The 27485-nt window shown below is 35.0% G+C and overlaps 1 protein-coding gene across 3 annotated transcripts; it reads left to right on the top strand.

Annotated features, from left to right (window-relative positions):
• The first annotated feature begins 45 nt into the window (after positions 1-45).
• INTS13 (integrator complex subunit 13) lies at positions 46-26919 on the top strand. 3 transcript variants are annotated; one of them, XM_053226058.1, is made up of 18 exons: positions 46-196; positions 412-586; positions 1545-1780; positions 3703-3777; positions 7385-7587; positions 7954-8034; positions 8767-8857; positions 10288-10416; positions 11815-11899; positions 14360-14449; positions 14881-14970; positions 16041-16219; positions 17320-17490; positions 17742-17896; positions 18242-18472; positions 20498-20637; positions 25654-25789; positions 26558-26919. In XM_053226058.1, exons 3-18 carry the CDS (start codon positions 1556-1558, stop codon positions 26595-26597), a joined length of 2121 nt encoding a protein of 706 aa, XP_053082033.1. In that variant the 5' UTR covers positions 46-196; positions 412-586; positions 1545-1555; the 3' UTR covers positions 26598-26919. The 3 variants fall into 3 exon arrangements, with proteins under 3 accessions (XP_053082033.1, XP_026891592.1, XP_014920687.1); XM_027035791.2 differs by having other exon boundaries at positions 49-196; positions 14863-14970; XM_015065201.3 differs by having other exon boundaries at positions 62-586.
• Positions 26920-27485: the final 566 nt, after the last annotated feature.

Here is a 27485-nt window from a genome sequence, read left to right as displayed (position 1 = left end):
TTTCGCTTGGCTTCTCGCAAAGTGTCGCGAGTTTTGACAGGGGAAGCCGGCCTGGGTGGAGAAACCGAGAAAGGGAGGCCGGGTGGAGGCCGGGTGGGAGGGCCTTGCGTTAAGAGAGCGTGGCTGGCTTAGGCGGTGGTGTGGTTGGTACTTCGCTGTTGTGGAGTCTCTATGGTCGCCCGGATCAATCTTCCTAGTGGGTTATTGGGAAAATCAGCCGGTAGAAAATCTTGAGCGTCGGAGGCATTTTTTTCTTGGCTCCGCCCTCTTCCTGTTCTGCGAGCTGGGCGTCTGGCCCACCGAGGGGGAAGGGCAGCTTGGCGGGGCTGTGGAAGAGGGCTTTGCGCACGCGCGAGTCCGAGTGTGTGAGTGTTTGTGTTCACGCGCACGCGCGCGCGCTCTTGCATTTAGGAAGCCTGGGAAGGACCGGTGTGCTAGGAGATGAGCGGGGAAAGCATAGTTCCCTGTCTTTGGTACCAGACACTCCTGACTGTGCGCTGACCCTCCCCACCCAGCCAGCAGCCTTTTCCAGAGAGGCTGTGGTCCATAGCCTCTGTTCGTTTTCACTGCAGGACCAGGCACGAAAGTAAGCAAACCTCGATCCTGAGGTCTTCCCTATTCACTCACCTTGTACTTTCCACCCCCCACTCTCCAGCAGAATGTGACTAGGTTTCTCAAAGAAGAGTTTGCATGAAGGGGAAATGTGTTTGAAAGCAGAAGAAAATAGCTAGATCGTAAAAAGTCAGTTCGGTTTGATGAACACTTTGCTTACCATGTGCTTTTTGAATGTGGATTGTCTATTCAGTATAAGGTTTTATTTAGCGAAGCAAGGGAGTTTTTATAAGAAAAAGTTTAAAAGTTTCTCCTCTCCAGCTCTGTGAATGGTAGCAACTAAGTTTTCTGTTCTACATGGTAAATTACCATGGTGTTTCAAATACTAAGGGGGAAGAGTTTGAATTTGGGGTCTTTATCCTAATGAGAAGACCCGATATGCAGTTGTCGTAGGAGATGTTTTTTATATTTGGGGCTTTCCTTTTGCTGTCACTCCCCTTTCCTGTTAATTCTGGCTCCCCTCATCCTTTTTCAGAAGTCTTAAGACTTTTTGGAGGGAAGCCCAAAACTACTGACTTGGGTTAGTTTGGGGGTTTGTGTGTGATGTCAATTAGGAAGAATCATTAGAAGTGTATTTGAAGAGGATTTATCATTTGTTATGTTTGGTATTATGGAAGGCAATCGACCACAGTTATTTGTAAGCATTTTTTCCTGACAATTTTAAGTTCATTCAAAAAGCAAAATTTTGTATGGACTGTAATTTTGCCTGTGACTGATAGAGTGACAGCTTAATATGGTGTAGCTTATCCCTCGAATTGATAGCTACTTTCTAGTCATGACCTCATTAAATCTTGTTGGATAAATTTCTTTGAATACTGATTATTCATGTACCCTACCAAATCTTTTTGAGGAAGAGACACTAATTAGGAACAATTTAAGGATATTAAATGTCATGTATAAGACATTTGGCTAATATATTTTATCCCTTACAGGTTAAAACAAAATGAAGATTTTTTCTGAATCTCATAAAACAGTATTTGTTGTAGATCACTGCCCTTACATGGCAGAATCATGCAGACAGCATGTCGAGTTTGATATGCTGGTGAAGAATAGGACCCAAGGAATCATCCCTTTGGCCCCCATATCTAAATCCTTGTGGACTTGCTCAGTAGAATCTTCCATGGAATATTGTAGAATAATGTATGATATATTTCCTTTCAAAAAGCTGGTGAGTGTGAAGTACAAGAAAAATCATGATTTGGGGGGATGGACTTAACTGCCTGTTACATTTTTTAATATAAGAATTTACTATAGATTTAACTTGAAACTGTTTACTACTTTAAAAATGTGGTATTTAGAACTCTTCTTTGCAGTTAATATGTTATGTATGTTTAATTGGGGCCAATAACCATCATAACAGCTAACAGTTATGGTGCGTTTACACATACCAGTCATATCCAAAGTATTTCATATTTATTAACTCCATTAATTCTCACAACAGTCCTATAAGGTAGCTACTCTAATTACTGGGACAATATTCGAAGTATATAATAACCCGAATAGAACAGGCACTGACCATTGAGAGCTATTGCTGGCCTAAGCAGAAAGGATGTGGGCTGTGGGCAATGTCAGATTGTGTTGGTGTGTACGATGTGAATATCAGCCGTGTTTATTATTGCCATGTTGGAGATGTAGAAACTGAGGTAAAGACAGGAAAGTTGTCCTGAGTCACACAGCTAGTTAGACACAGAACCAGAATTTGAACCTAAACAGGCTGGCTGCTCATAGTGTTAGTGAATGCACACTAAACTGCTGCAGGATTTGGCTGTTAGAAAGAAATGCTCTTAAGAATGCTAAGAGGAATTTGTTTTTATCCACAAGAGGAGAGATTGAAGATTGATAGATTCCAGATATGAAAATTACCTTCAGGTTTCATCATTTCAGCTATTTTATTTTGGGAGTCATTTGGTTAGCCACAAGTGGATGATTTGCTTTGTCTCATTTGGAGCAGCCTAGGCTGGGACCTAGCCAGTTCTTAGACTGGCACAGGCAGGGCAGTAACAGTAAGGCTGAACATAGAGAATCTATATATTCAGATATATTCCAAATTAAATGTAAGTTGTTTTTAGTCCTTCAGTAAATTGTGCATTATGTAGGGTAAAAAAATACGAAAGGGAGGATAACTAGTCATTTAGGGTGCAGGCTTTGGTTCAAATTCTGGCTTCATCAGCTACCACAGTGTGACCTTGATCATATTGCTTAATTTCTCCAAGTCTGGTTCTTCCCATGTAAGCATAACACCTACTTCCTATGATGTAAGATTTCAATGAGATAATGTAACTGAAGTGGCTAGTAAAATGTCCCTGTCAGGTAAGGCTTAGGAGAGAAGGCTACTTATCACATTTATTAGGGGTGCAAAACTAGTATTTCATGGATGGTAGGAAAAAAGATCATGGATTAGATGATATAGTCCAGAGGAAAGAAAGAATCTCACCCTCCTCCAAAAGAACATTCGTCATTTTATGTATTTTCTAATATATCCTTACTAACATTATCATCTTCTGTGATAGTATTTTTTTGGTTTGCATTGAAGTCCAAATGCACTATTTTGACTTTCAATGCCTTTTGTGATATGGCTACTGCTTATTTCCCTGAGCTTTCCCCCGACCCCTTTTCCTGTTCTGACCTTTTCATCCTTTTGAGGCCTTTGCGTTTGCTGTACCAGGAATTCTCTATCCCCAGCTCTATTTATGGCTGTTTTCTTTTGGTCATTTTGGATTCCCCCCAATTGCCACTATAGACCACCCAACCTAAAGTAGCTAACCAATTTCTTTTTCATAGCATTTGTCACTCACTGAAATAATCTTGTGCATTTGTTTGTTTGTATTCTTCCCATACTGCCCTCTGTCTTACCACTACCCACAAACCCCTGACTTTCCCCACATTGTGAGTGATACAACTTTCATTCATCACTGTATTTCCAAATCCCCAGTGCCGAGGATAGCACCTGGCAGATACTAGGCATTCTAGAACTATAAAGTGAATGAATGAATCAGCAAACCAGTTCTAGGAACTGCATATTATTTTAAATATGATGTGATTTCAGTGGAATTGGATGTGAATACTAATTCTGTCTTTGAAATCTATCAGGTGAATTTCATTGTGAGTGACTCTGGAGCACATGTTTTAAATTCTTGGACTCAAGAAGACCAAAATTTGCAGGAGGTATGGTTAGGTTTTGAGCTGTGGCCATTTTTGAAAATTATCTGAATGTGGTAATACTTTCTTGAAAGATGATTTAAAAGATTTTTTTTTTATCACTATAGTATTTGCACATAGTTTTAAAACAACTACTACTAAAGGAAAGCCAGCTATCTTCATTCCAGTCTTTCCCCAATTCCTAGAAGCAAACTTTCAACTCTAACTCATCTAGTATTTACTTCCGTATTTCAAAATAACAAATTTTTACTGCTATTGATAGAATTCTCAATTTAAACTTTATTTTCTTATCATTATTGTTAGTGAGAAATTAACTTTTATATTCTCTGCCACCCATGCCCCTCTACCTCCCTTCTGCCGTTCCTTCATTTTCTCAGTGTTGTTATGTCAGAATTTTTGTTAATTCAAAATTGCATATTTGCATTATAATATCTATATAAAGTGTTACTGCTAAGCTAAGTAGTATATGTGGTTATTTCCTTTCTCTCTCTTTTTAGGTTTTATTGAGGTATCATAGCACTGTATAAGTTTAAGGTCTGAAACATAATGATTTGTCTTACATATTATTTCCTTTCTTGTGTGACTCTTTGTTTATTTTTACAATTTATCATTTCCTTCTTAATTGCTCAATTTTATGTATATCTGTTGCTGCTTTTCCTCATGTTTCTACAAAACTTCCCAATATTTTGATCAGAAATGTAACAGCTTCGTTTTTTTGTCTTGAAAAACTTCTTGGAGCAGTCTTTTGCTCCAGTTTTAGCTGGCCGCTTAATAGGCCTGGTGCTTCTTAAACATTATTTGTCTAAGGATATTGGGTTTGTGGTAGCTTATGTTCTTTGCTATTGTTGGTTGGATGGAAGACTTCAGTTTACTGGTTTTTTTACTGATGAAGATGTATCTGAGAGACAGACATTAGTGAAATTTTTGAATACATTGTTTGAATTATTTCATGTTAAAATTCTTTGTTAATGGATGGTCTTCAGTGGAGATAATCTCATGTTGTAAATGTGTTTTAAACGGAACATTTTTAAAGAAAATGTGTTTATCCCAGTGTTTGGTCTTAAAATGTTGTGATTAGTATCATCATGTATGTAAACATATCTAACCTTTTATTCTTTTGAGGTAACTCACTCAAGCAGCAGGCTTTTATTGGTTTGGCTTTGCATTTATATCACTCCAGAATGTTCTTTATTCTTTTTTTTTTAACTTGAAAAAGTAATATTAAGGATTCTGTACATTCTCCTTGCATTTTCTTTTTGAAATGGCATGTGTTTTGCTTTACTTCTTTCAAGAGGTACTGTGAAAGAAGCTTGAAGTCTCTCTGTTGTGTATGAAAAAAAAATCAGTACAAATTGGCATAGGTTTTCCTTACTTCACCTCTGCAGTGCAGTAAAAGTTGTGCATCTCATAATGGCACATATACCAATGATAAGAGAATTGCTACTTCTCTCTGCTTTCTGAATGTGAAGGCACATTGTATCACACTGATTGTTTTTAAGTCGTGAACAGAAGGGGAAACTCCAGTCTAGTTCGGAAGGCAACTGTATAGCAGCTCACTGGTGTTTAAGATTATATGAAACAATTGACATGTTGTATAAATTATATATAAGCTTGCCTGTGTTAACACATTTAATGTTTAGCTTTGGTTATCCATGTCACACCTTTCCCTAGTTATTGTCAACAATCATGAGTAACAAGTGGAAGAGATCAAAGACAAATTTGGGGGCTAGAAGGATTTTAGATGTCGTTTGCTTCGACTCCTTCATTGTGCAGGTGCAGGAATGGAGCCCACAGGGGCTATATGTTGTTTGACTTCTATACCTGGGTCCAGGGCTCTTTCTGTTATAGCACATAACTCTATCCTACACATCTTAAATTTTATCACCAAAAATTGTCAGATTTCAGGAGTTTGGGTCTGATTTTTGTTGGCTAAATTAAATCAAGTTTGCAAGTATTATACTAATGTGGGACAGGTTATATTAGTATTTTCACTTTTAGGTTAGGAGGAATTGACCAGGGTCACACAGCATTAAAAGGCAGAGCCAGAGTTTTAACCCATCTCTGTCTGACCTTAAAAGTTAAACTTGCTTTCTGCTTCTTTCTTCAGGACCACAGAATCCCTCCCCTATAAAGCTACTTTTTATGGAGCTTCTCCTATGTACCAGAGACTTTATATAGTCGTTTATACACAGTCTTTTTTCTTTGTTTTCTGGTTACTTATTATGAATAGGTAATACCTATATAGTTTAGAAGTAAAATTTACATACATACACATGTACGTATGTACACTTCCACATACATGTTTGTGTTAGTAAACGGGAAAACTTTCCAACTCATCCCCTGTCTCAATGAGTGTGCTGGACCCTGCTTACACCAACTTTGCATTCAGTGAATCTTGACATCTCCCATGGTGGGGATATTTTATTTAACCATAGATACTGGCAAACACTACAGATTAGGGCTTTCCCCACACTTTGGGGAACTGATTTACTAGCACATCACTATTTATCTCCACCACTATTAGTTTTTCATGGCTCATTCCAGAGTGTCTTTATGCATATACAAAGCAAAGTTCTTCCATTTTGTTCCTTTTCAAGATTGTTTCGGTCATTTTCAGTCCCTTGCAATTCCATATGAATTTTAGAACCACCTTGTCCATTTCTACAAAGCAGTCGGCTGGGATTGTGACACAGATTATGTTTAATCTGTAGTTCAGTTTGAGTAATGTTGCAATTTTAACAATATTATGTCTTCCAACTCATGAACATGGGATGTTTTATATCATTTAGATCTTTAATTTCTTTCAGTGATGTTTTGTAGTTCTCAAGAGTATAAAATTTGCATTTCTTTTGTTGATTTTATTCCTAAGTATTTTATTTTTTTGATGCTATTATATTAGAATTGTTTCCTTTATTTTCGGATTGTCCATTGCAAGTGTGTAGCAATACAATTTGTGTTTGTGTATTGATCATGTATCCTGCAACTTGCTGGACTTATTATTTCTAACAGTTTTTTAGTGGATTCCATTTGACTTTCTACATACAAGATCACGTCATCTGTGATATAGAGATAATTTTACTTCTGGCTCCTTCTATTTCTTTTTCTTAATTGCCCTGGCTAGACCCACCAATACAGTGTGAAATAGAAGTGATGAGAGTGGACATCCTTCTTCTGTTCCTAATCTTAGAGAGAACATGTACAGGCTTTACTATGAAGCATGGTGTTATCTGTAGGTTTTCTTAGATGCTATTTTCTGCTTGAGGAGTTTCCTTCTATTTGTAGTTTGTTGAGTATTTTTATCATAAAAGGATCTTGGATTTTATGAAATGCTTTTTCTGTGTTTATGGAGATGACCGTGTGATTTTTAAAAATTGTGTTGGTATTGACATTAATTGATTTTTGGATGTTAAGTCAACTTTGCATTCCTGGGATAAGTCCCACTTTGTCATGGTGTATAATTCTTTTCATATGTTGCTGGATTTGGTTTGCTAGTATTTTGTTGAGGATATTTGTGTCCATATTTTTAAGGTACGCTGGTCTGTAGTTTTCCTGTGATGTCTTTGTCTGACTTGTACATACTCTTGTCAACATAATTATTTTCCCTTTTACTTAGCTAATGGCAGCATTAGCTGCTGTTGGGCCTCCTAATCCACGAGCAGATCCAGAATGCTGCAGCATTCTGCATGGTCTCGTTGCAGCAGTGGAAACCCTGTGTAAAATTACAGAATACCAACATGAGGCTCGTACTCTACTAATGGAAAATGCAGAACGTGTTGGAAATAGAGGACGAATAATTTGCATTACTAATGCAAAAAGGTGAGACATTAATCACAGTAATTCTTTCACTGAGGGAATTTTAATGTCTTGTTGCAGTTTTTACTTAAAAAAACAGGACAGCATGTTAGCGGTTAAGCATATCTCAGGTGGCCTAATACTGAAGCTGTATTTATCCAGTTCTTAAATAGTCATTTCAGTGAAAGCTGCTTAGATTGTCATCATATGGGTTAATCTGACTTTTTCTCACTAGTTTTTCAGCTGGCTGTTTGGTATTGTGAATGAGCATACTGAAGACCGTCCTCACTGAAGTAATTTTAAGTGCCTATCACAAGATACTACAGCTAAAGAGTGTGTTTAATTTTTTCTCTTACTGTTTATTTAAGTTTGTTCTTTTTTATGCCACAGTGATAGTCATGTGCGAATGCTTGAGGACTGTGTCCAGGAAACAATTCACGAGCATAACAAGCTTGCTGCAAATTCAGATCAGTGAGTATAATCATAAGTGAAATACATATTCCATTTTATAGTCATGTATTTCATTATAATTACTCCAATAATTTCAATAGTAATTGGTAGTATTCCCTTTAATTCTCTACTGGCTCTACTAGTCAAAAAATGTTTATTTGATACTTATGTAGGGAAAACAAAAATAGCTAACAGTTAATGAATCTAGGTTAAGGGTGTATGGGTATTCATTGCATAGTACTTTTCCTTTAGCTTTTCTGTAGGTTTGGAAGTTTCAAAATAAAAATTTTTCAAAAATTAAAAACATTTTCAAAATAAAAGACTTCTAGCATTGAAAATCCTATGTTCTTAGAAATAACCATTTATAGGTAATGGTTAGGATTGCCTGATTTTGTCCTTAAAAATCATTAGTAAAAAAAAAAGGGAAACAAATGTGTAATCTATTCATTTTCTCTGTGGTAGTTATCTATGGAAAATTTTCCTGATTATAGGACATTTTCCTTTATTCTGTTTTTCAAACATACAAGAAAGTATCATATGTGCATTTGAATTAAATTCATATATTTACTAAATGTCCATACAAGTACAGCAATTATACAGTTTTTCTAAATATTTAGCTTTTGTGTTAGTTAACAGTAGTATCTGATTATAGAGATGCACTGTTTTAGTATATTAAACTCTTAATAGTCTACCTACCTGGTTTCTTTACATACTATGTGTTTTTAGATTCTAAGTGAAAAGTTTCTCTTTAAGTCTCATGCAGATTCAGAAGTGTGAACTGGTCTTGATCCATACTTACGCAGTTGGTGAAGACAGCCTTGTGTCTGATCGTCCTAAAAAGGAGGTAAGTGCAGAAGTAATGGAAGAAAAGATCATTGTCCTTTATTAATAATAAATGCTGAGAAGGGTTAGCATAAAAATAATCACATTGCCAACATTTTCTGCCAAGAAGATATTTAGAGTTCGCAAAGCCATCTCTGTGGCAAAACACCTAGTTGGGTTCTTCATGTTATAATTGTAGATTTTAAAGTGTTTTCTGTTTTGCTTGCCTATTGAAGTTTAATTAAATGTGTTGCAAAACCGTACATAGTGTGTATTGATGCTAAAATTTCAATTACTGTAATGGATTTCATTTGCTTTAATAACTTTTTATTGTATAAAAATCTTTTTTTCCTCATTAGAGGAGTAATACACTTCTTAACAAAAATAGACTCTAATAACAAATTAATTTTACCTATCCAGAGGATAAAAAGCTAAAGCTAACTTTTAATCTTGCTTTTACTTTTTAAATAAATTTGAACAATTTTAAAGGAAAAAATGGGTCTGTTGATTTTCAAATGGATTTGCATCATGTAATATTCTCCCATCAGTGGTCTGTGTTTAGAAATATAGATGTGTATATTTATATAATTAAACACATATGTTCTTACTTTCTGTTTTTTCTCTTAGCCTTAGTTAATATAAACAGGTGAAGTATTACCTTAGTCTGAATGTTTTGTAGTTAACTGGTATTTTTAGGTCTTTAGCTCTTTCTTTGTGTTTTTAGGTGGTTTCCAGTGTAAACCCCTTTTCTGTTAACTTTTTTCTGCCTCTTTCGATAACATGGCAGTATGTTGGCTTTCTTTGTAATAACTAAACATTTATTTGTGACAGATGTTATAGGTATAATAAGTATGATAGGTAGTATATACAAATTATATATAAGATATATGTATACATACACTTTATCTTGCCATAAAGTAACTTTTGGCTGCCTGATCGCATTTATTCGTGATGAAATATGTTTGTGGCAGTTCCCATATTCTTTATAATAAGCAGTTTTATCTGTAGGTGTTTTTCCTCTCCATAAAATTACTTATTTTCTACAGTATTTCTGTGGGCCATTTCAAATCCATTTTGCATATAGATAAATAGAAGTAAAAATTGTAAGTTAAAATAAATATTTGAATCGAAGACTTGCACTCTGAATGTCAAGAGGAAAAGGACTTTGCCTATTTACTGCTGTATCCTCTAATAGCTCATGTAGTTTCTGGCATACAATGTAGTAAGGTCTGCTTAGTACCTGTCTGTTGAATGAATAAATACATGAACATTTCTTGCTAAAATAATAATCATAGTTAATTTATGGGCTTTTTTACTTTTTCCAAATTCCAAAAACTAAAAATATTTAATATTTATAGACTGAAGTAAAATATTTGACACCAGGTCACAATGTATTAACATTGGTTTTTTTTTTTTCATATATATATATATATATATTTTTTTTTTTGGTAGTTATCCCCTGTTTTAACCAGTGAAGTTCATAGTGTTCGTGCAGGACGGCATCTTGCTACCAAGTTAAATATTTTGGTACAGCAACATTTTGACTTGGCTTCAACTACTATTACAAATATTCCAATGAAGGTAGGCATTACTTTTTCTTGCTAGTTTGAAAGTTCTGGTATGCTTTTTAAATATTTGTTTGACATGTATTATTTATTTTGATTGGACCTTAACTTTTTCTCCCCATATCATATTTTCTGTTTTGCTAGCCCACATTCAGTGTCTTTGACCAGGTCAGTACATAGTGAAAAGCAACAAAAAGGATCACAGAACAAAATTCTGTAGTTTTCTTTCTCGTAAGAGTACTATATATCAGCTTTTTGTTTTTAATTATATTCTCATTATTTTCATCAAAATACAATCTCTATCTTAAATGATTATTTTTTCTGTGATTCTTTTCCTGATGGTTATGTTATTAGATTTTACTTTGTGCATCCTAGTGGATCTTTTATTTCCTGTATTTTTGTTCTTGCTCATCTAGTATGAAGGTGTTTGTAACTAATAGGCCTGACTATAGAAAAAATAGCTCATAGTTTTTAAAAAGTTTATTATACTCTAGCTGAAAAACCAAAGATGTAAGTTTTATGATTTTACTAATGGATTTTCTTAGGAATCTGTTGGTACCTGTTTATTTCCATTATGTCATCATTAAGTTGTCTAGGACAAGCACAGTTTTAAGTCCAATTTCATTGTTTTGCTGCCATATGACGAACACTGAATTTCATGAGAAGTATAATCTATTCATTATTAATTTCCTCCTTATAAAATGGCTGGCTCTTTAATAGAAATTGTAGCCTTATCTAATAGAATGGTTTGGATGCAGAAATTATCAAGTAAAATAGCATAATATATTTTAATATGTGTAATTTCATGAGGTACAAGAAAAATACTCTGAGGGTGACAGATACCTTGTTTTTTAAATTTGATCATATTTGTGTGTGACTGGTGTGACCCTTTCTTCAATCTTTGTCCTTTCCCTGTAAACTGATGTTATTGAAGTTCTTATTTACTATTTAGTGAAAACAAGTTACTAAACTTGTTTATTAGTCTGTATTTACTATTTTATATAACTGGTGTTGCTAATTTCCTGTAGGTATTTAAAGATGCTATTTCCTCCTTTAAACAACTATTTCACCTTGAGTTTGTATAAGCTACTTCAGTTGTATTTATAAAATGTATTGGCAAGACAATGCATTTAGAGAAAAAAAACTCTAAAATTCTGGAAGAGTCATTTATGTTAATTCTGATGTAAGAAAAATCATTAAATACTTTATTACTTCTATATAGCTAGTAGTTTTATAGAGTTCATATTGCGTTGGAAAATTATTGCATCTTTAAATAGATTACTGAGCAAACTGTCCCAATATTATAGCTAATTATTGTTGGGTATATTTTATCTCACTTTAAGCAAAAAGCAAAGTGAATAATAACTTCATTATTTTGAAAATAAAACTAAATTATTTTAAATTTTACTTTAAGGAAGAACAACACGCTAATACATCTGCCAATTATGATGTGGAACTACTTCATCACAAAGATGCACATGTGGATTTCCTGAAAAGTGGTAAGAAAAGGACATTGAAAAGTTGTATTTTGTAAGATCTAACCTATGAAAGCATACTAACAACTTTCAGAAGTTTGTCAGTAAACAGACCTGATTGGTTGTAGTCCACCTCTTTCCACACTTATTCCACAATACTGTCTACTAATGGCCATGGAACTAGTGTTCCGTAGAATTTACTTTGGGAAACACTAGCCTCCTGGAACAAATACTGAGATAGCCGGTACAGTCATGTCATAGTTTCTCTTTTGCAAGCAAATCACCTTGGGAAAGCAAGAGGAACAAGAACTGACTTGAAAGAGTGATAGAGTTCCAACTTGCCTGCATAAAGATCAGTTGTTCTGAAATCTAAATTTGTTGTTTTCTTCGAAAAATTATTCGAGTCAGTAGGTCTCATCACCAATATCATGAGTTCTGCAACTCTATTAGCATAACTTGGGAGAAGGCTCTGGAGTTAGTAGATCAGAGTTTTAGCTAAAGCTTTGCCACCAGCTAGCAAGATCTGTATGTTTCTAGACTTGAGTTTGCACACTTTAATAAAATAAAGATGCTGGATTAGATGAACTAATAATCCATCCATTCCTAAAAAAATTCAGTGAAATTGCCTTTAAGTTTTGACATTTGATTAAATCCTTTCTAATGTTTTCTCTGTAAGTTGATGCTATCAGAGAATTAAATGGTTAACTTTGATAATGTTTTATACATCTTTTTTGAAGTTAGTATCCATCAACCAGTCGTAACATTTGTTCAGTGTATAAGAAATCTTGAAATTAATCTAATGCAAATTTGTAATGTGAAAAAAACTATTAAGATAAACAGATGTATTAATGTTTAACAAAGGAATGTAAAGAACTTGTTTTTGAAAATATGGTGTGTGGAACTTATGTCACTAACTGAGTTAATACCAACTTTTAAAATATTTTAAAACAAAAAAATGTTAATATCCTTTGTGACACAAAATATTTCTCTAAGATAGTAATTGACATGTTGTCTGTGTGACACAAGGGAACCATTTGTAAATGCTGTAGTAGCACTATGAATAGGGTCCTGTGGGATCACGAGGGTTGCATGTGATTATGCCTCCGTGACTTAGGCAAGCTTTACAGAGATGACATTAGAGCTGGACTTGGATGAGTAGGCTTACGCTTTAGCTCAGATAGCTTCTGTAAGCTGTAGACCTATATCCTCTACTGCCTAATTATATCTGCTAGGTGTCTCTCCGGCACCTATAACTCAACATTCCCAGAACAACTTAGGAGCCTGCCCCCTGAACTGGTCTTCTACTGTCCCCTCTCTTAGTGAATGGCCCTATTGTCTACCCAGTTGTTTAAGGCAGAAACCTCAGTCATCTTTGAGACATCTCTGTATCATTCTTCATATCTAGGCCATCATCACATTTTCTTGATTTTACCTATTAAGTGTCTCCCAAATACATTCATACAACTGCATCTCTACTGCCATTACTATCTCCCTGATCCAGCCTATTATTTTCTTATCTACTATTCCTTAGTAGCCCCTTAAAATGGTGTGTCTCCTCTTGACCTGTGAGCTAGAATAGCTTTCAGAATGCTAATCCTGACCATGTCCCCTTAGCTTAAAACCCTTTATTGTTTTTGTTACCCTTTGGATAAAGACCCAACTGTTTAAATGTCTTACCAGTCCCTGCATTGCCTGGCCTGTCCTCCTTTCCATTTTCCTCTCACAACGTACTCCTGTTTCAGTGCATAGGCCAGAAACTTCGTGCTCCTTCCTGTCACAGTATCTTGACATTTGCTGTTCTTTCCTTGCTCAAATGTTCTTTCCTTCATTTCTTTAATTTCTCCTTATCCTTTGACAACTGAAACTAGTTTTTTCACTTCTCAAAGAAACCTTCCCTGGTGTCGTAGATTAGGTCAGATCTCTGTGTATAGATGCTCATGGTACTGTACACATCTCCTTCAAAGCATTGTCAACTTTATAGTCCTCACTTGTTCATTATTATTTTCTTAACATCTGTTCCCTCTGTTTTACTATAGACTCCATTGAAGCAAAACATGCTCATTGTTACATCTTTTTATATTTATTTTCTAGATCCCTCATTTTATGGTTCTCCTCATAAATTCATTAGGATTCAGCTCATTTTAGATTCCTGACACTTTCTTTGAGTATTTGACCATATTACGATTTCATGGTGTCAGAGGAGAACAGTTGTATATTATTAAAATAAACAAAAATTTTTGCTGTTGACTTTCAGTGCAGTGACTGAAATGATTAATGAGAAATTTGAAGATAATTGAATATTTGTTTTAATCAGAGCAAATATCTAAACTCCTTTTGGTATTATTCTAGGATACTTTATAGAATTGATGTTCTCCCAGAGGTGTTTTCTCCTATAGAGTTTAAACTGTTTTGGAAGTCTTACTTAAGTAAATGATTTGAAGTTTGTGATCTATTTTGTAATGTCTCTCTGGCTTATTTTTAAAGGTGATACTCACATAGGTGGCAGCAGTAGAGAAGGCTCGTTTAAAGAAACGATAACATTAAAGTGGTGCACACCCAGGACAAATAACATTGGTAGGTATTTTAAGGAAATTGAAATAGGGGTGCCTGGGTGACACAGTTGGTGAAGTGTCCAACTCTTGGTTTCGGCTCAGGTCGTGGTTTCACGGTTTGTGAGTTCGAGCCCCTCATTGGACTCTGCACTGGCAGTGCGGAGCCTGCTTGGGATTCTCTGTCTCCCCTTGCTCTCTTTCCCTCCCTAACTCATGGTCTCTCTCTCTCTCTCTCTCAAAATAAACTTTAAAAAAGAAGAAAAGAAAGGAAAAAAGAAAAAGGAAAGGATAAATCAAGAGGTTCTAAAAGTGGGTATATGTAGGGATCATTAGTTTATTTTTGAATTTATGTTTTTCATTGTTTTAGGGGCTCAACGAACATTTTTCCCCCTCTTTTAATTGTGGAAATAATTCCTTTATATTCTTTCAAATCAGTGTTTTCTCCCATTTCAGAATTACACTATTGCACTGGCGCTTATCGAATTTCACCTGTAGACGTAAATAGCAGACCTTCCTCCTGCCTTACTAATTTTCTTCTAAATGGTAATTTTCAACATTTAATTGTTTGGGCTGAAAATATTGCAAGTGAAGTTATTAGTAAGGAATGTGAAAATCTGTACTCTGGAAAGCTCTTTTAAGATAACCTAAAACTGTTTTATCTTCGAAAACTCTTCTAAAGTTACCTAATTGTAAATACCCTTTTAGCAATTTTATTAATGTTTTAAAAAAATAAGATAACTTTATGTTTTCCATATTGTCATAAAAAGTTTTATTTAAATATTTTTAAGTATTTTTAATTTTAAAATTTGGCTGTTAGAGTCTAAGTTGATTTTTTTGGTAGAATAATACAGACTATTTATCCTGGCCTGTTAAATTTTAAATTGCAAAGTATATATAGACCTCTTTTTGCACACTGTACCTTAATCATAAATAAACATTGCATTTTCAGTATTATGCCATATGATTCTTACCTATATGACTCTTAAGTCTGTGGTTTCCTTGTGTGAAAATTAAAAAAAAAAAATTGGAGTCCATTTGCTAAATTTAAATTCTTAATACCTTCTCCAGTTGATTCTTCTGATTGACTAGGTTTGAAACCACTGATGGGTCAAATTTAAGCAAAATTTGATTTTAAGACTGTGTAACGTGTAGATTAAATAACCTTTGGTCATGTGAAATAGAAAGTAGTTATGGTAACTGTGCTGATAAGGAGGTATTGTGCAAGTACATTGAGACTTTGCTTTCTCCCCCAAATGTTGTGTAGCTTTGATAGCTAGAGAGTTATCCAGCAGTTGTCTCACTGTTCTTCTTGATGTCCAGGAGAAAGATTGTATGTACTTGTAATGTATAAAGGATGTAACCAAACATTGTACCAGAGACCACTATACTTACTTTGGAAAACTGTACAACTATGTAAGCTTTGAGTGACCAAGAGAAAGCTAAGGCTAGAATTCAGACTTTTAGGACTTGAAATGCAGATATACTGAATTAGCTATGCTGCTTAAAATATGAGGTTTAATAAATAAAATGAAAAATCTAGACATAAATAATGAGGAAAAAAATAACAGCCTATATGAGCTTCATCACTGATAGAGTAATCTTGCTTTTGACAGGTCGTTCTGTTTTATTGGAGCAACCACGAAAGTCAGGTTCCAAAGTCATTAGTCATATGCTTAGTAGCCATGGAGGAGAGATTTTTTTGCATGTCCTTAGCAGTTCTCGATCCATTCTAGAAGATCCACCTTCAATTAGTGAGGGATGTGGAGGCAGAGTTACAGACTACCGGATCACAGTAAGATTCTAATACTTATAAATTTTATGTTTTGAGCCTGCCACCATTCAGCAAATATTTATTAAATGCTTATTACATGCTAAGCTCTGTGACAAAATGGGGTTTGGAGAAGTTCATGACTTATTATTTTAATTAGGTGACTTTCCGGCAATACTTGCTCAAAAGAACTATTTATCACTATGTGGTCTTCATTATGTATTCAGTGTATATCGAGAAGTATATGGGTAGCATTGACACCTGGAATTATAGGAAAGAATGGAAATTGACTTGAATATTTCAGGTGGAAGTTTACCTTATAGTAACTTAATGGCAAATAAAAACAGTTCAATGTTTGGATTGCTATTTTGAAATAACAATAAATTTTTGTTATTTAAAGATATATACAAAGAAATTGTGTCTATTTTGGGTAGAAATCCTATTCTCATTTTAATTTTTCAGTTCCCCTCCTCTTTTATATATTTAGTACTTTATGGTTGTCTACTTTGAGGTGGTGGTGGAAATTAAATGTGATTCATATATAGGAATGTACTTGGTAAATCACAGAAGTGTTATAGACTATAGGTAATTATTTTTGATTAGGCTTTTCTTTATTATTTTTATATCTTTTTTAATAAGGAGAAAATAAGTATTCTTTGCAGAAAATTTAGAGAATATAGATATCTTTTTTTAATCAAATACAATAGCTGTAAATTACCTATAATTCCATCATTCATAGATAACCACTGTTAACATTTTGATGTTATGTCAAGGTAATTTTTAAATAAGCATTGGTATTGAAGATGATTAACTCCTTCCTTTATCTGTAGATGATATAAAAGAGTTAAATTATAGAAGTGAAGAAAAATGAGTATTCTTGGTTTTTAAAAAGTAGAAAGAACCATGAATGCATTGATGTTTGAGCCTTTCTTCCATCTCCATTGTAATAAAGGCTGATAGACTTCATGTTCAAAAAGATGGGGAGAATTAGTAAGGGAAATGTTAGAGAAAATACTTTGTTGCGTATCACAGGAGAGAAGGCATCAGGGCAAGACTATTACATGTAATCCATACTGAAACATAAGAAAATAGTTTCTAATTTTATTTTATTTGGTTATCATTAGGATTTTGGTGAATTTATGAGGGAAAACAGATTAACTCCTTTTCTAGACCCCAGATATAAAATCGATGGAAGTCTTGAGATCCCTTTGGAACGAGCAAAAGATCAGTTAGAAAAACACACCCGTTACTGGCCTATGATTATTTCACAAACCACCATTTTTAACATGCAAGCGGTAAGTATTAAATAGTTTTCAACCTTTCTTTTTGATTAGTTATATGTTTTTTACAGATAATCATTTCTCAAGCAAAGAATGAAATATATGAGTTTGCTACAGTTAAAGAATTAGTAATAGAAAATTGAAATGATGAATATAGGTTATCTCACTATGGTGATGTTTAAAATCAATTGAAGTTCTCCCTAGATGCTTTGATATTTGTTTTTCAAGACAGATTTTCTTCTTATTTCTTAAAAAAATTCTAACAGGTAGTTCCATTAGCCAGTGTTATTGTGAAAGAATCTTTGACAGAAGAAGATGTGTTAAACTGTCAAAAAACAATATACAACTTAGTTGATATGGAAAGAAAAAATGATCCTCTACCTATTTCCACAGTTGGTACGAGAGGAAAAGGGCCTAAAAGGTAGCTTTTTTCCCTTGCTTTCTCTATATATCACATTTACTTGATGCAGACTGTTTTTTAAGCTAACTTATTTCATATTGTAATTTATATAATTGAAGGTATATATATGTGTGTGTGTGTGTGTGTGTGTGTGTATACATAAGTGTTCATATGTATATGATTGAGATGAAATGATATAAAATCTAAAATAGCAGAATCGGATACATTATAACTTACAATTACACCACTAAGAAGAAAGAGTCTGTGTTTAATGATTCCTTTTACTTTATTTTACCAGTAGCAAGTGACACTTCAATATTATTTAAAGAGTATTTCTAAAAACGTCATTTCCAATCTTTACTTCAGAGATGAACAGTACCGTATCATGTGGAATGAGTTAGAAACCCTTGTCAGAGCTCATATCAACAACTCAGAGAAACATCAAAGAGTATTGGAATGTCTGATGGCATGTAGAAGCAAACCCCCAGAAGAAGAAGAACGAAAGAAACGAGGAAGAAAGAGAGAGGACAAAGAGGACAAATCAGAGAAAGCAGTGAAAGATTATGAACAGGAGAAATCTTGGCAAGATTCGGAGAGGTGACTTGTTGATAATGTAGGACCGTGGTGCCTTTTGGCACATCACATGCTGCATGTAGCACATTCAAACATTCATGTAATAGTAGTTCAGTTAATGTGTATTTGTTTCATTATCTAACTATAGTTTTTTCATTCTTAAAATCTGAAATATCCTGGGCTTAAGAATTACAGGGATTTTTTTGTTTGTTTTTTGTTTTTTTGCTCTTAGGGGCAAAGGTAGTGTTGAATTTTTTAACGAACTTCTGCAAATCATAACATACTATATTTGATATCAGTATTTGCTTTATGCGTTATGAATATCAAAGACATGGTTTCATTTGTTCAATAAATACTGAGTGCCTGTGATGTGTCAGGCATTTGGTATTAGATTCTTGCCCTGGAAGAACGTACAGTGGTTGTGATAGAGACAGGCATGTAGGTCATGGGTTACAGCAAAGGGTGGAAGAGCTGCTATAAAAATAGGCACAGGATATCCTTGGGAGCACAGAGGAAGAACATAGTCTTACTTCTGAAACCCTTCCTCAGTAATACACTCTTTCCTTAGTTTGTGATTTGTACGGTTATATCATAAAAAGTAGGAAAGTCTTTGAAATGAAAGAATCATAACATTTCAGCTGGCTTTGTCTTCTACCTCTTTGCCAGTAATCAGCAAAAAACCAGGTAAATATTATAATGGCAATGTTAGTAAGGTCCTTAGAAACAAAACAGTTTACTGTGGAAAATTTCAAACATATACAGTAACAGAACAAGTAGCTACTCATTTATTTTTAACAGTTCATGGCAGATCTCATTTCATATCTGTCCACAACCACTCACCTCACCAGCACCACCACTATGCCTCCCACATGGGAATATTTTGAAGCTAATTCTAGAAATCCTATCATTTCATCCAAAAATAAGTAGAACATTTTATTCTCTTTGACAGTAGAAGTTCATTTCTTTCTTAGGGCTACTGAACTTCTGAAACAGAATCAGCTCACTTTAAGAAGAGTGGGGGGAAATATTCTCTTTCAGACACCACCAATCTTTATATATGTTGAAAGTGTTTCTGTTCTCTTTTTTTTTTTTTTTTAATTTTTTTTTTTCCAACGTTTATTTATTTTTGGGACAGAGACAGAGCATGAATGGGGGAGGGGCAGAGAGAGAGGGAGACACAGAATCGGAAACAGGCTCCAGGCTCTGAGCCATCAGCCCAGAGCCTGATGCGGGGCTCGAACTCACGGACCGCGAGATCGTGACCTGGCTGAAGCCGGACGCTTAACCGACTGCGCCACCCAGGCGCCCCTTTCTGTTCTCTGATGAAACTCAAAATGAGCTTGGAGTTAAGTTCTTAATTTGTGGAATGTAAATACATTTCCACAGCACATAAATTAGGGCACAAATAGTACATTTTTTAATCTTATTTGTAATTTGAAAGAGTATTTTGTCCATATTTGTAAAAATTAAAACTGACATTTCTTCCAAAGATCATATTTCTGACCTCTTTAATTTTAACTTCCTAAATTTTCTCCCATTTTTTCATATTTTACAGCCAACTATATTACTGAATTATTAAATTATGATGATGAAGAAAAAGGGAAATGTGTGTTTAATTCAGTCAGTTCTCTTACCTGATTTTAGGTTGAGATTTGTATTTTCATTAGTTTCTGGGTTTACTTTGTGAGAGCAGCTATCTTTTACTAAAAGCAATATACAAAGTCTAATTATTGAGCCGTTTAGAGTTCTAAAAATTTAAACTATGGAGCGTCTGTCTGGGTGGCTCAGTCGGTTAAGCATCCGACTTCAGCTCAGGTCATGATCTCGTGGTTCGTGAGTTCGAGCCCTGCATCGGGTTCTGTGCTGACAGTTCAGAGCCTGGAGCCTGCTTCAGATTCTGTGTCTCCCTCTCTCTCTTGTCCCTCCCCTGCTTGCGCTCTCTCTCGTCTCTTAAAAAAATGAATAAACATTAAAAAATTAAAAAAACATAAGAAATAATAAAACCAGTAAAATTTAAACTTTAGATTTTATTGTGTGTCCCTCTAACAGATTAAAAGGAATCTTGGAACGTGGAAAAGAAGAGTTGGCTGAAGCTGAGATCATTAAAGATTCACCCGATTCCCCAGAACCTCCAAACAAAAAGCCCCTTGTGGAGATGGATGAAGCTCCACCAGTAGAAAAATCAAAAGGTAGGGTAGAGCTATGGGGGTAGCTGTGTTTGTAAACAGTTTTCCAGTTTAGTTCTGTTTTCTGCGGTGTCATTTAATGTTGTTGCCTATATGAGGAAGAGCTACTAACTGTTCCCGGATGTTGTTGAGGAGGTTCTGTTTACAGCCTTGGAAAATGCAGGCAGTGAATTTATTTCTTGACATTAATGAAAAAGTAGTGTCATACCTTCATTAATGAAGCCTGTGGAAAATAAGCACTTTCACTACAAAGTCTGTGTTTTAAGAAATTTTAATTCTGTAAACTTGAATTCATTTATGTTCCTGACTCTATACTAAGTGTGCTGGGTTTAATGAAGACCGATTTCTTTTCCCTAAACTGCTTACTGAACTTAAGGAAAGCTCTTACATTACCCATCTATAAAGTGGTGTCAGTGAGTTTCAGTAAAGGTATTATAAATACTACTTTCACTGTAAAAAAAACCTCATAATGTTTTCATTTCATTTTATCTCTTATTTATAGACTGAAATGCTTCATTTCTTCTTGAAGGAATTTTGGGTAGCAGAGCTGTGAATTGGGTTTGGGAGCTCCTGAAATTATTGTAGGCTTTAGGTGTCTTGAAGATAAACTAGATTTAGGCCTTTTAGGATAAATGGCAAATAGATAAAAGGATTGTTTGGTTTCTTGCCACTATGCCTCTCCTAAGCAATAAGACCCAGGGGCTGGCCATATTGCACTTATTGGCATTTCATCCTAGAGAGAAGCCTTGTTTGTTTTTATATACTCCTTCTGGGGGGGGGGGGGGGAGAGAGAGAGAGAGAGAGAGAGACAGTGTGTGTATGTGTGTGTATGTATGTATGTGTATATATATACACACGCTATATATATAGTGATACATGTAAAATATTCTCCTTTCACTGATTTCTTTGGAGCCAGAGATAAGAGCGATCTTATCATATTTGCTTTCAAGCATTTGCCAGGGTTCCTGGAAAGTAAATAAATGTATTGATAAATTGTTCTATTTTTCATAGGCCAAAATATGCCACTGTTGATTAGGATGAGAAATTTAGGTTTAATCTAAACAATGCATTAATGTTGCTTGTAAAATAGAACTCCAAAAATTATTTATTAGTGGCAAAAAGTTGCAAGCAACCAAAACACTGTTAGGAAGAAAATAACTAAATGATGGTATGTCCATAGGGCAGAATTTATATAGCCCAAGAATAATTATTGCTACAAATGCCCACTGTTCCCTCTTGCTAATGTGTATCATTCAGATTTCAGCTTAAGCAAGTCTTTTTTCAGGAAGGACTTCCTTGATCTCTGTTCACAATTAAGTTAGGTGCTTCCATTGCACCCCAGGATTACACTGGAGTAGCACTTAGAGTCCTGCATTGACATTGCTTATTGACATCTTGCCTCAGCTACTAATTGGAAACATTTTAAAGGATGGGCTTTTTATTTTTTAAGTAGGCTCCATATCCAGCCTGGAGATTGAACTTATGACCCCGAGCTCAAAAGTCTCATGCTCTACTGGGGTACCTGGGTGGCCTCAGTCAGTTGAGCTTCTGACTTTGGCTCAGGTCACAATCTCGTGGTTCATAGGTTTGAGCCCTGCGTCAGGATCTGTGCTGACAGCTCAGAGCCTGGAGCCTGCTTCGGATTCTGTGTCTACCTCTCAGTCTGCCCTTCTCCTGCTCACGATCTCTCTCTCAAAAAAAAAAAAAGCTCATGCTCTACCAACAAAGCTAGCCAAGTGCCTCAATGCTGGGGTTTTTAAAAATTTACTCTTAATATCACTACCACTCAATGCAGTCCTGGCCCATAGTAGAAGTTCAATTATTATTTGTTGAATGAATAAATGAATGAATGAGGTAAAGAAAAAAAAACAGGCTACAAAACCATATATACCATTATCTCCATTTTGTTTAAAAAAAAAAAGTTCATATCCACACATACACTTGCTTGTCACTTTAAATTAAATAGATCCCTGATGCTTCACACACTGGAAACACTATATAGAGTGGTGCAGATGAAAAGCAACTTGGTTTCAAACAGAAACCATGTCTCTTTTGAGCAGCAGCTTATACAGGCCTTTTATTATATACTTCAGTTTCATCTGTTTTGGAAAATGACTTCCCAGGACTGTCCAAAGTGAATTTTGTGCCTGATACATATAAGGTTGGGCTATTCCAAACATGCTTTCTGGATTGGATGAAAATCTGTTCAGCTTTTTGTACAATGCAATAGCAGAAAAACCGAAGTGTAGTTTTATTGATATAGATTGCCATTGAAAAAAAACTAGAACATTTATAGGTGTTAGAGCAGTGGTATTATGGATGATTTTATTTTCTCCTTTATATGTTGTCTAAATTTTAACTAATGAACATGTATTAGTTTTATAGTGAGAAAAAGTATTTTTGTTCATTCAGTTTTGGAAAATGTATATGCAGTAATTTTAACTTTTTTTGTTGTGCAATTCTGTGAATGTAGACAATGTATATAGTTGTATATCAATTGCACCACAGTCACGGTATAAAACCGTTCTGTCACCCCCAGAGATTCTCTAGTACTGCTCCTTTGTAAGCACCCTATACTTCCCTTGTCCCCAGTCCCTCATAATGGTTGATGTGTTTTCCTTCCTATGATCTTGCCTTTTTCAGAATGCCATTTAAAGTGAAATCTTAAAGTATACTGCCTTTTGAGGTGGACTTATTTGATAAAGCATAATGCATTTGCGATTCATCTGTGTTGTGTGTTTGTCAATAGTTTTTTTTATTCCATTGTATGTGACTAGCTTTATTAGAATCTCATTTTTCCAAACTGGCTGATCATTGTGCACCAGAAATTAGTGAGAGTTCTGGTGGTTCTGTATCCCCAACAGTACTTGCTGGATTTTTTTCCTCTCTGACAGGTATAAAGTAGTTTTTCAGTGTGGGTTTAATTTCTGTTTCCCTCATGACTGATGATGGTAAGCTTTTTTTCATTTGCTTATTTTCCATCTGTATATATTTTCTACTAGAAGGTTCATTCAGGTATTGTAGTTATATCTAAATTGGACTGTTTCAAGAGTTTTTTTCTTAGATTTTGAGAATTCTTTATTTTTTCCGGATATAAATGCTTTGTTGGATATGTGGTTTGCAAATGTTTTCTCCCAGTCTGGTTTGTGTTTCTAACAGTGACTTGCAGAACAGAAGTTTCTAATTTCGATGAGGTCCAATATATCAAAACTTTTTTTATAGTTGTACTTTTGGTGTTATCTATAAGAAATCTTTGCATTGCCCAAACTCACAGAGGTTTTTTCCTACATATTCTTTTATAAGTTCTGTACTTAGATTTTACATTTAGGCCATGAACCATTTTGAGTTCATTTTTTTATTTTTTCCATATGGTAGAAGATATGAGTCAGTGTTCCCTTTTTTGTGTGTATGCAGTGTCCCAATTGTTCTGGCAGCATTTGTTGACAAGACTGTTTTTTCTTCATTGAATTGCCTTTGTATCTTTATCAGAAATCAATTAATTTGATACGTGGAAGTCTATTTCTGTTTTTGCTTTAATTGTTTTAATTTTATTTATTTTTAAGAGAGAGAGAGAGGAGGAGGAGGGGCAGAGATAGAGGGAGACACAGAATCTGAAGCAGGGACCAGGCTCTGAGCTGTCAGCACAGAGCCCGACGTGGGGCTTGAACTCATGAACTGTGAGATCATAACCTGAGCTGAAGTCAGATGCTTAACTGACTGAGCCACCCAGGCACCCGTTTTTGTTTTTTTAATGTTCCATTGATCTATGTATCTGTTGTTTTGCCAATACAATACTGTCATGATCACTATAAGCAGAATCTTAAAATGAGGTAGTAAGTCTTCTTTTTTCTACTTTTCAAAATTGTTTTAGCTGTGCCAGTGCTTTCTCTTTTCATACTGTGCTGAAGAGATAACATAGCAAGCTTGAAGCTGTTATCTTTAACAAAGCCTGCTTGCAAGTTTGGCCCTTGTTTGGCATCTGACAACTTGGCTTTTAAAACATTCCCTAAATGATGAAGTTATTTTGTCTTACATCTGAGGTGAACACTTACTTTCCGCCTAGGAGTATGGAATTTTGGTAATTGTAGTTTGGCAGAGGATGCATTTGTGACCAGTTCTTTTTTTTTTTTTTTTTTTTTTTAATTTTTTTTTTTTTTAACGTTTTATTTATTTTTGAGACAGAGAGAGACAGAGCATGAACGGGGGAAAGGCAGAGAGAGAGGGAGACACAGAATCGGAAGCAGGCTCCAGGCTCTGAGCCATCAGCCCAGAGCCCGACGCGGGGCGCGAACCCACGGACCGCGAGATCGTGACCTGGCTGAAGTCGGCCGCTTAACCGACTGAGCCACCCAGGCGCCCCTGTGACCAGTTCTTAATAAAAACCCAGGACTCTGAGTCTCAAATGGGCTTTCCTGGAAGAAATATTGTATATCCATGGCTGCATGTTTGCTGCTGGAGGGAGTATGCACTTGGGGTTACCCCTCACTCTAGGGAGAGAGCATGGAAAGCCTGCAAGTGGATTCTTTTGCCCTTTGCTTAGTGTATCTTTTGCTCTTACTGATCTGGCTGTGTATCCTTATTGTGTTGCTGCAGTGATTCTTGGTTGTGACTATAACTTGGCTTAGTTAATTGAATCCTTCCAGCAAATCACCAAACTAGTAGCTGGTCTTGGGGACCCCTAAACATTTAGAATAAGGAAAAGATTATATTGCTTTAATGATATAAAATTAGCGATGGTAAATTAAAGGTAAAATTTTTTAATTTGTAAATTTGGGGGCCGCCTGAGCGGCTCAGGTCATGATCTCATGGTTCATGGGTTCAAGCCCCACATCGGGCTCTGTGCTGACAGTTCAGAGCCCACTGCAGACCTTCTGTTTCCCTCTCTCTCTGCCCCTCCCCTGCTCACGCTTTGTCTCTCTCTCTCTCTCTCTCTCTCAAATACATTTTTTTTTTAATTTGTAAATTTTGAGGTAATGAATTATTACACCTTTTTCCTCTTCTTTCACACTGTAACACCAGGGCCAGTGTCCTTATTATCCCTGTGGAGTAATAGAATCAATACTGCCAATTCCAGAAAACATCAGGAGTTTGCTGGACGTTTGAACTCTGTTAATAACAGAGCTGAATTGTATCAACATCTTAAAGAGGAAAATGGGTTTGTATTATTTATTGTAGAAATTGGTTTTGTGAATTGCTTTAAGTTAAAAGTAATAAACGTTGCTTGTTTGTCGTGTTCAGTAATTTCTTATTACTAATGTAATGAGTTGATATGTGTTACCTCTAAAGAGAAAAAATCTACTTCCTTCGGTTCTTGGTACTTATAAAAGACTTGATTACGTTGATCATAACCTTGAAAATATATATTCCTTAGAGCATTTCATTGCTCAGTAAGCATCATAGAGGGAAAATTGGGGAACACTTGATATACAACACTGAACCTGTATAAAATAATGGGGGAGAAAAACTTTCCTGTTAAGTAATACAGTTTTAGGAATATTGACTTTAATTGAACAAGTCTCAAGTCTGATTATTTTAATATCCTTTTTGGAAGACCTCTTGAAAATGTATTGGTAAAGGAGTTTCTTTACTAGAAAAGGGGAAAAGGAAGTAAATTTTTGACTAAATGGTAGAGGTTTTTTTCCTTAGCTTTAAGTTTGAAGAGGTATCATGAAAAAAGTAGCCTTTGAAATGAAACCTTGGGAAGGGGACTTACTTCCTCTAAGCTTCAGTGTGCATCCGTCTGTGGAACCAGGAACGTAAGAGTAGCAGAAGAATCCTAACTATAGTCCTTTTCTAAAGGACGGATGTTCTTTTGTCCTGTGAATATATAAACAGTTTAATTTTGTGTGAAAGTTGGAGAAAAAATATGGGCAATTATTGAATGTTTTATTTTAGCAACTCATTTTTCTCTTCTGTTTTTCAGAATGGAGACAACAGAAAATGGCAAAGCCAGCCGGCAGTGAAGAATGACTTGAGGAACTAAAATTTACTATATTGCATACATATTTTGGGCAGAATTTGATATAAGTACTTTTACAGCAAGATTGTATAGTTATAGTTGCCTGGACTGGTTTTTACATTTTTAAAATATTTCAACTGACTTTATCTTTTTTGTATTAATTGTAAAATTGGCACATATATCAAAAATATACATTTGAAATTTGTCCTCCCAAATCACACAAATTTATTTTATGGTAAACAATGTTCCCTCTGGAAATGTTTTTTAAAAAATTCTTAGGCTTCTCTTTGCCAAATAAAAACTATTAAAATTTCTGAAATGTAAAATATTGGAGTATTCTTTTAGAAAAGAGTTGATTTAATGACTAACGATTTTTAGAAATTAAAATTATCAGGATTTAGGTGAGATTTGCAATGTTTAACATAAACTATTTCCTATTAGTTTGCAACATATACAGTGCTTTCCCAAAAAACAATGTTGTTTTTATTTTATATTTTACTTTAAATTATTTTGTGTATGCATTGACCATTTAAAGGCAGAACTTTTAGGTAGTAGGTATAAATTTATATTTACCCATTTAAATAATGTTGCATTTTTTTTCTGCTAAAAAGTGTACTGTCCATTGGCTTTTCGTATTGAAAGAGAAGCATAAAGATTACTTCATAGACTTAGAAGAAAGGAAAGTTACTGGGTTATTGGTGTTTACCCCTGAATAGCATCTTGGTCTCCTTACATCTCAGAAGTGTCATGGTTATATGGCATATGTTTGGTGAGTCTCCTTGTGCTTCTTCACCTGGAGGCTTATAACATGCTACAAGAAACATGTTATTCCAGTGTTAAATGCTAATTCTAGGCTTGTCATTTTTCCCTGAGTGTTGAGTAGAGGACGGAG

This window comes from Acinonyx jubatus, chromosome B4 (genome assembly GCF_027475565.1).
Source record: "Acinonyx jubatus isolate Ajub_Pintada_27869175 chromosome B4, VMU_Ajub_asm_v1.0, whole genome shotgun sequence".
In the NCBI taxonomy this organism is placed as follows: domain Eukaryota; kingdom Metazoa; phylum Chordata; class Mammalia; order Carnivora; family Felidae; genus Acinonyx; species Acinonyx jubatus.
The sequence above is the reverse complement of the archived record's forward strand: the minus strand, read 5'-3'. Positions and strand labels throughout refer to the sequence as shown.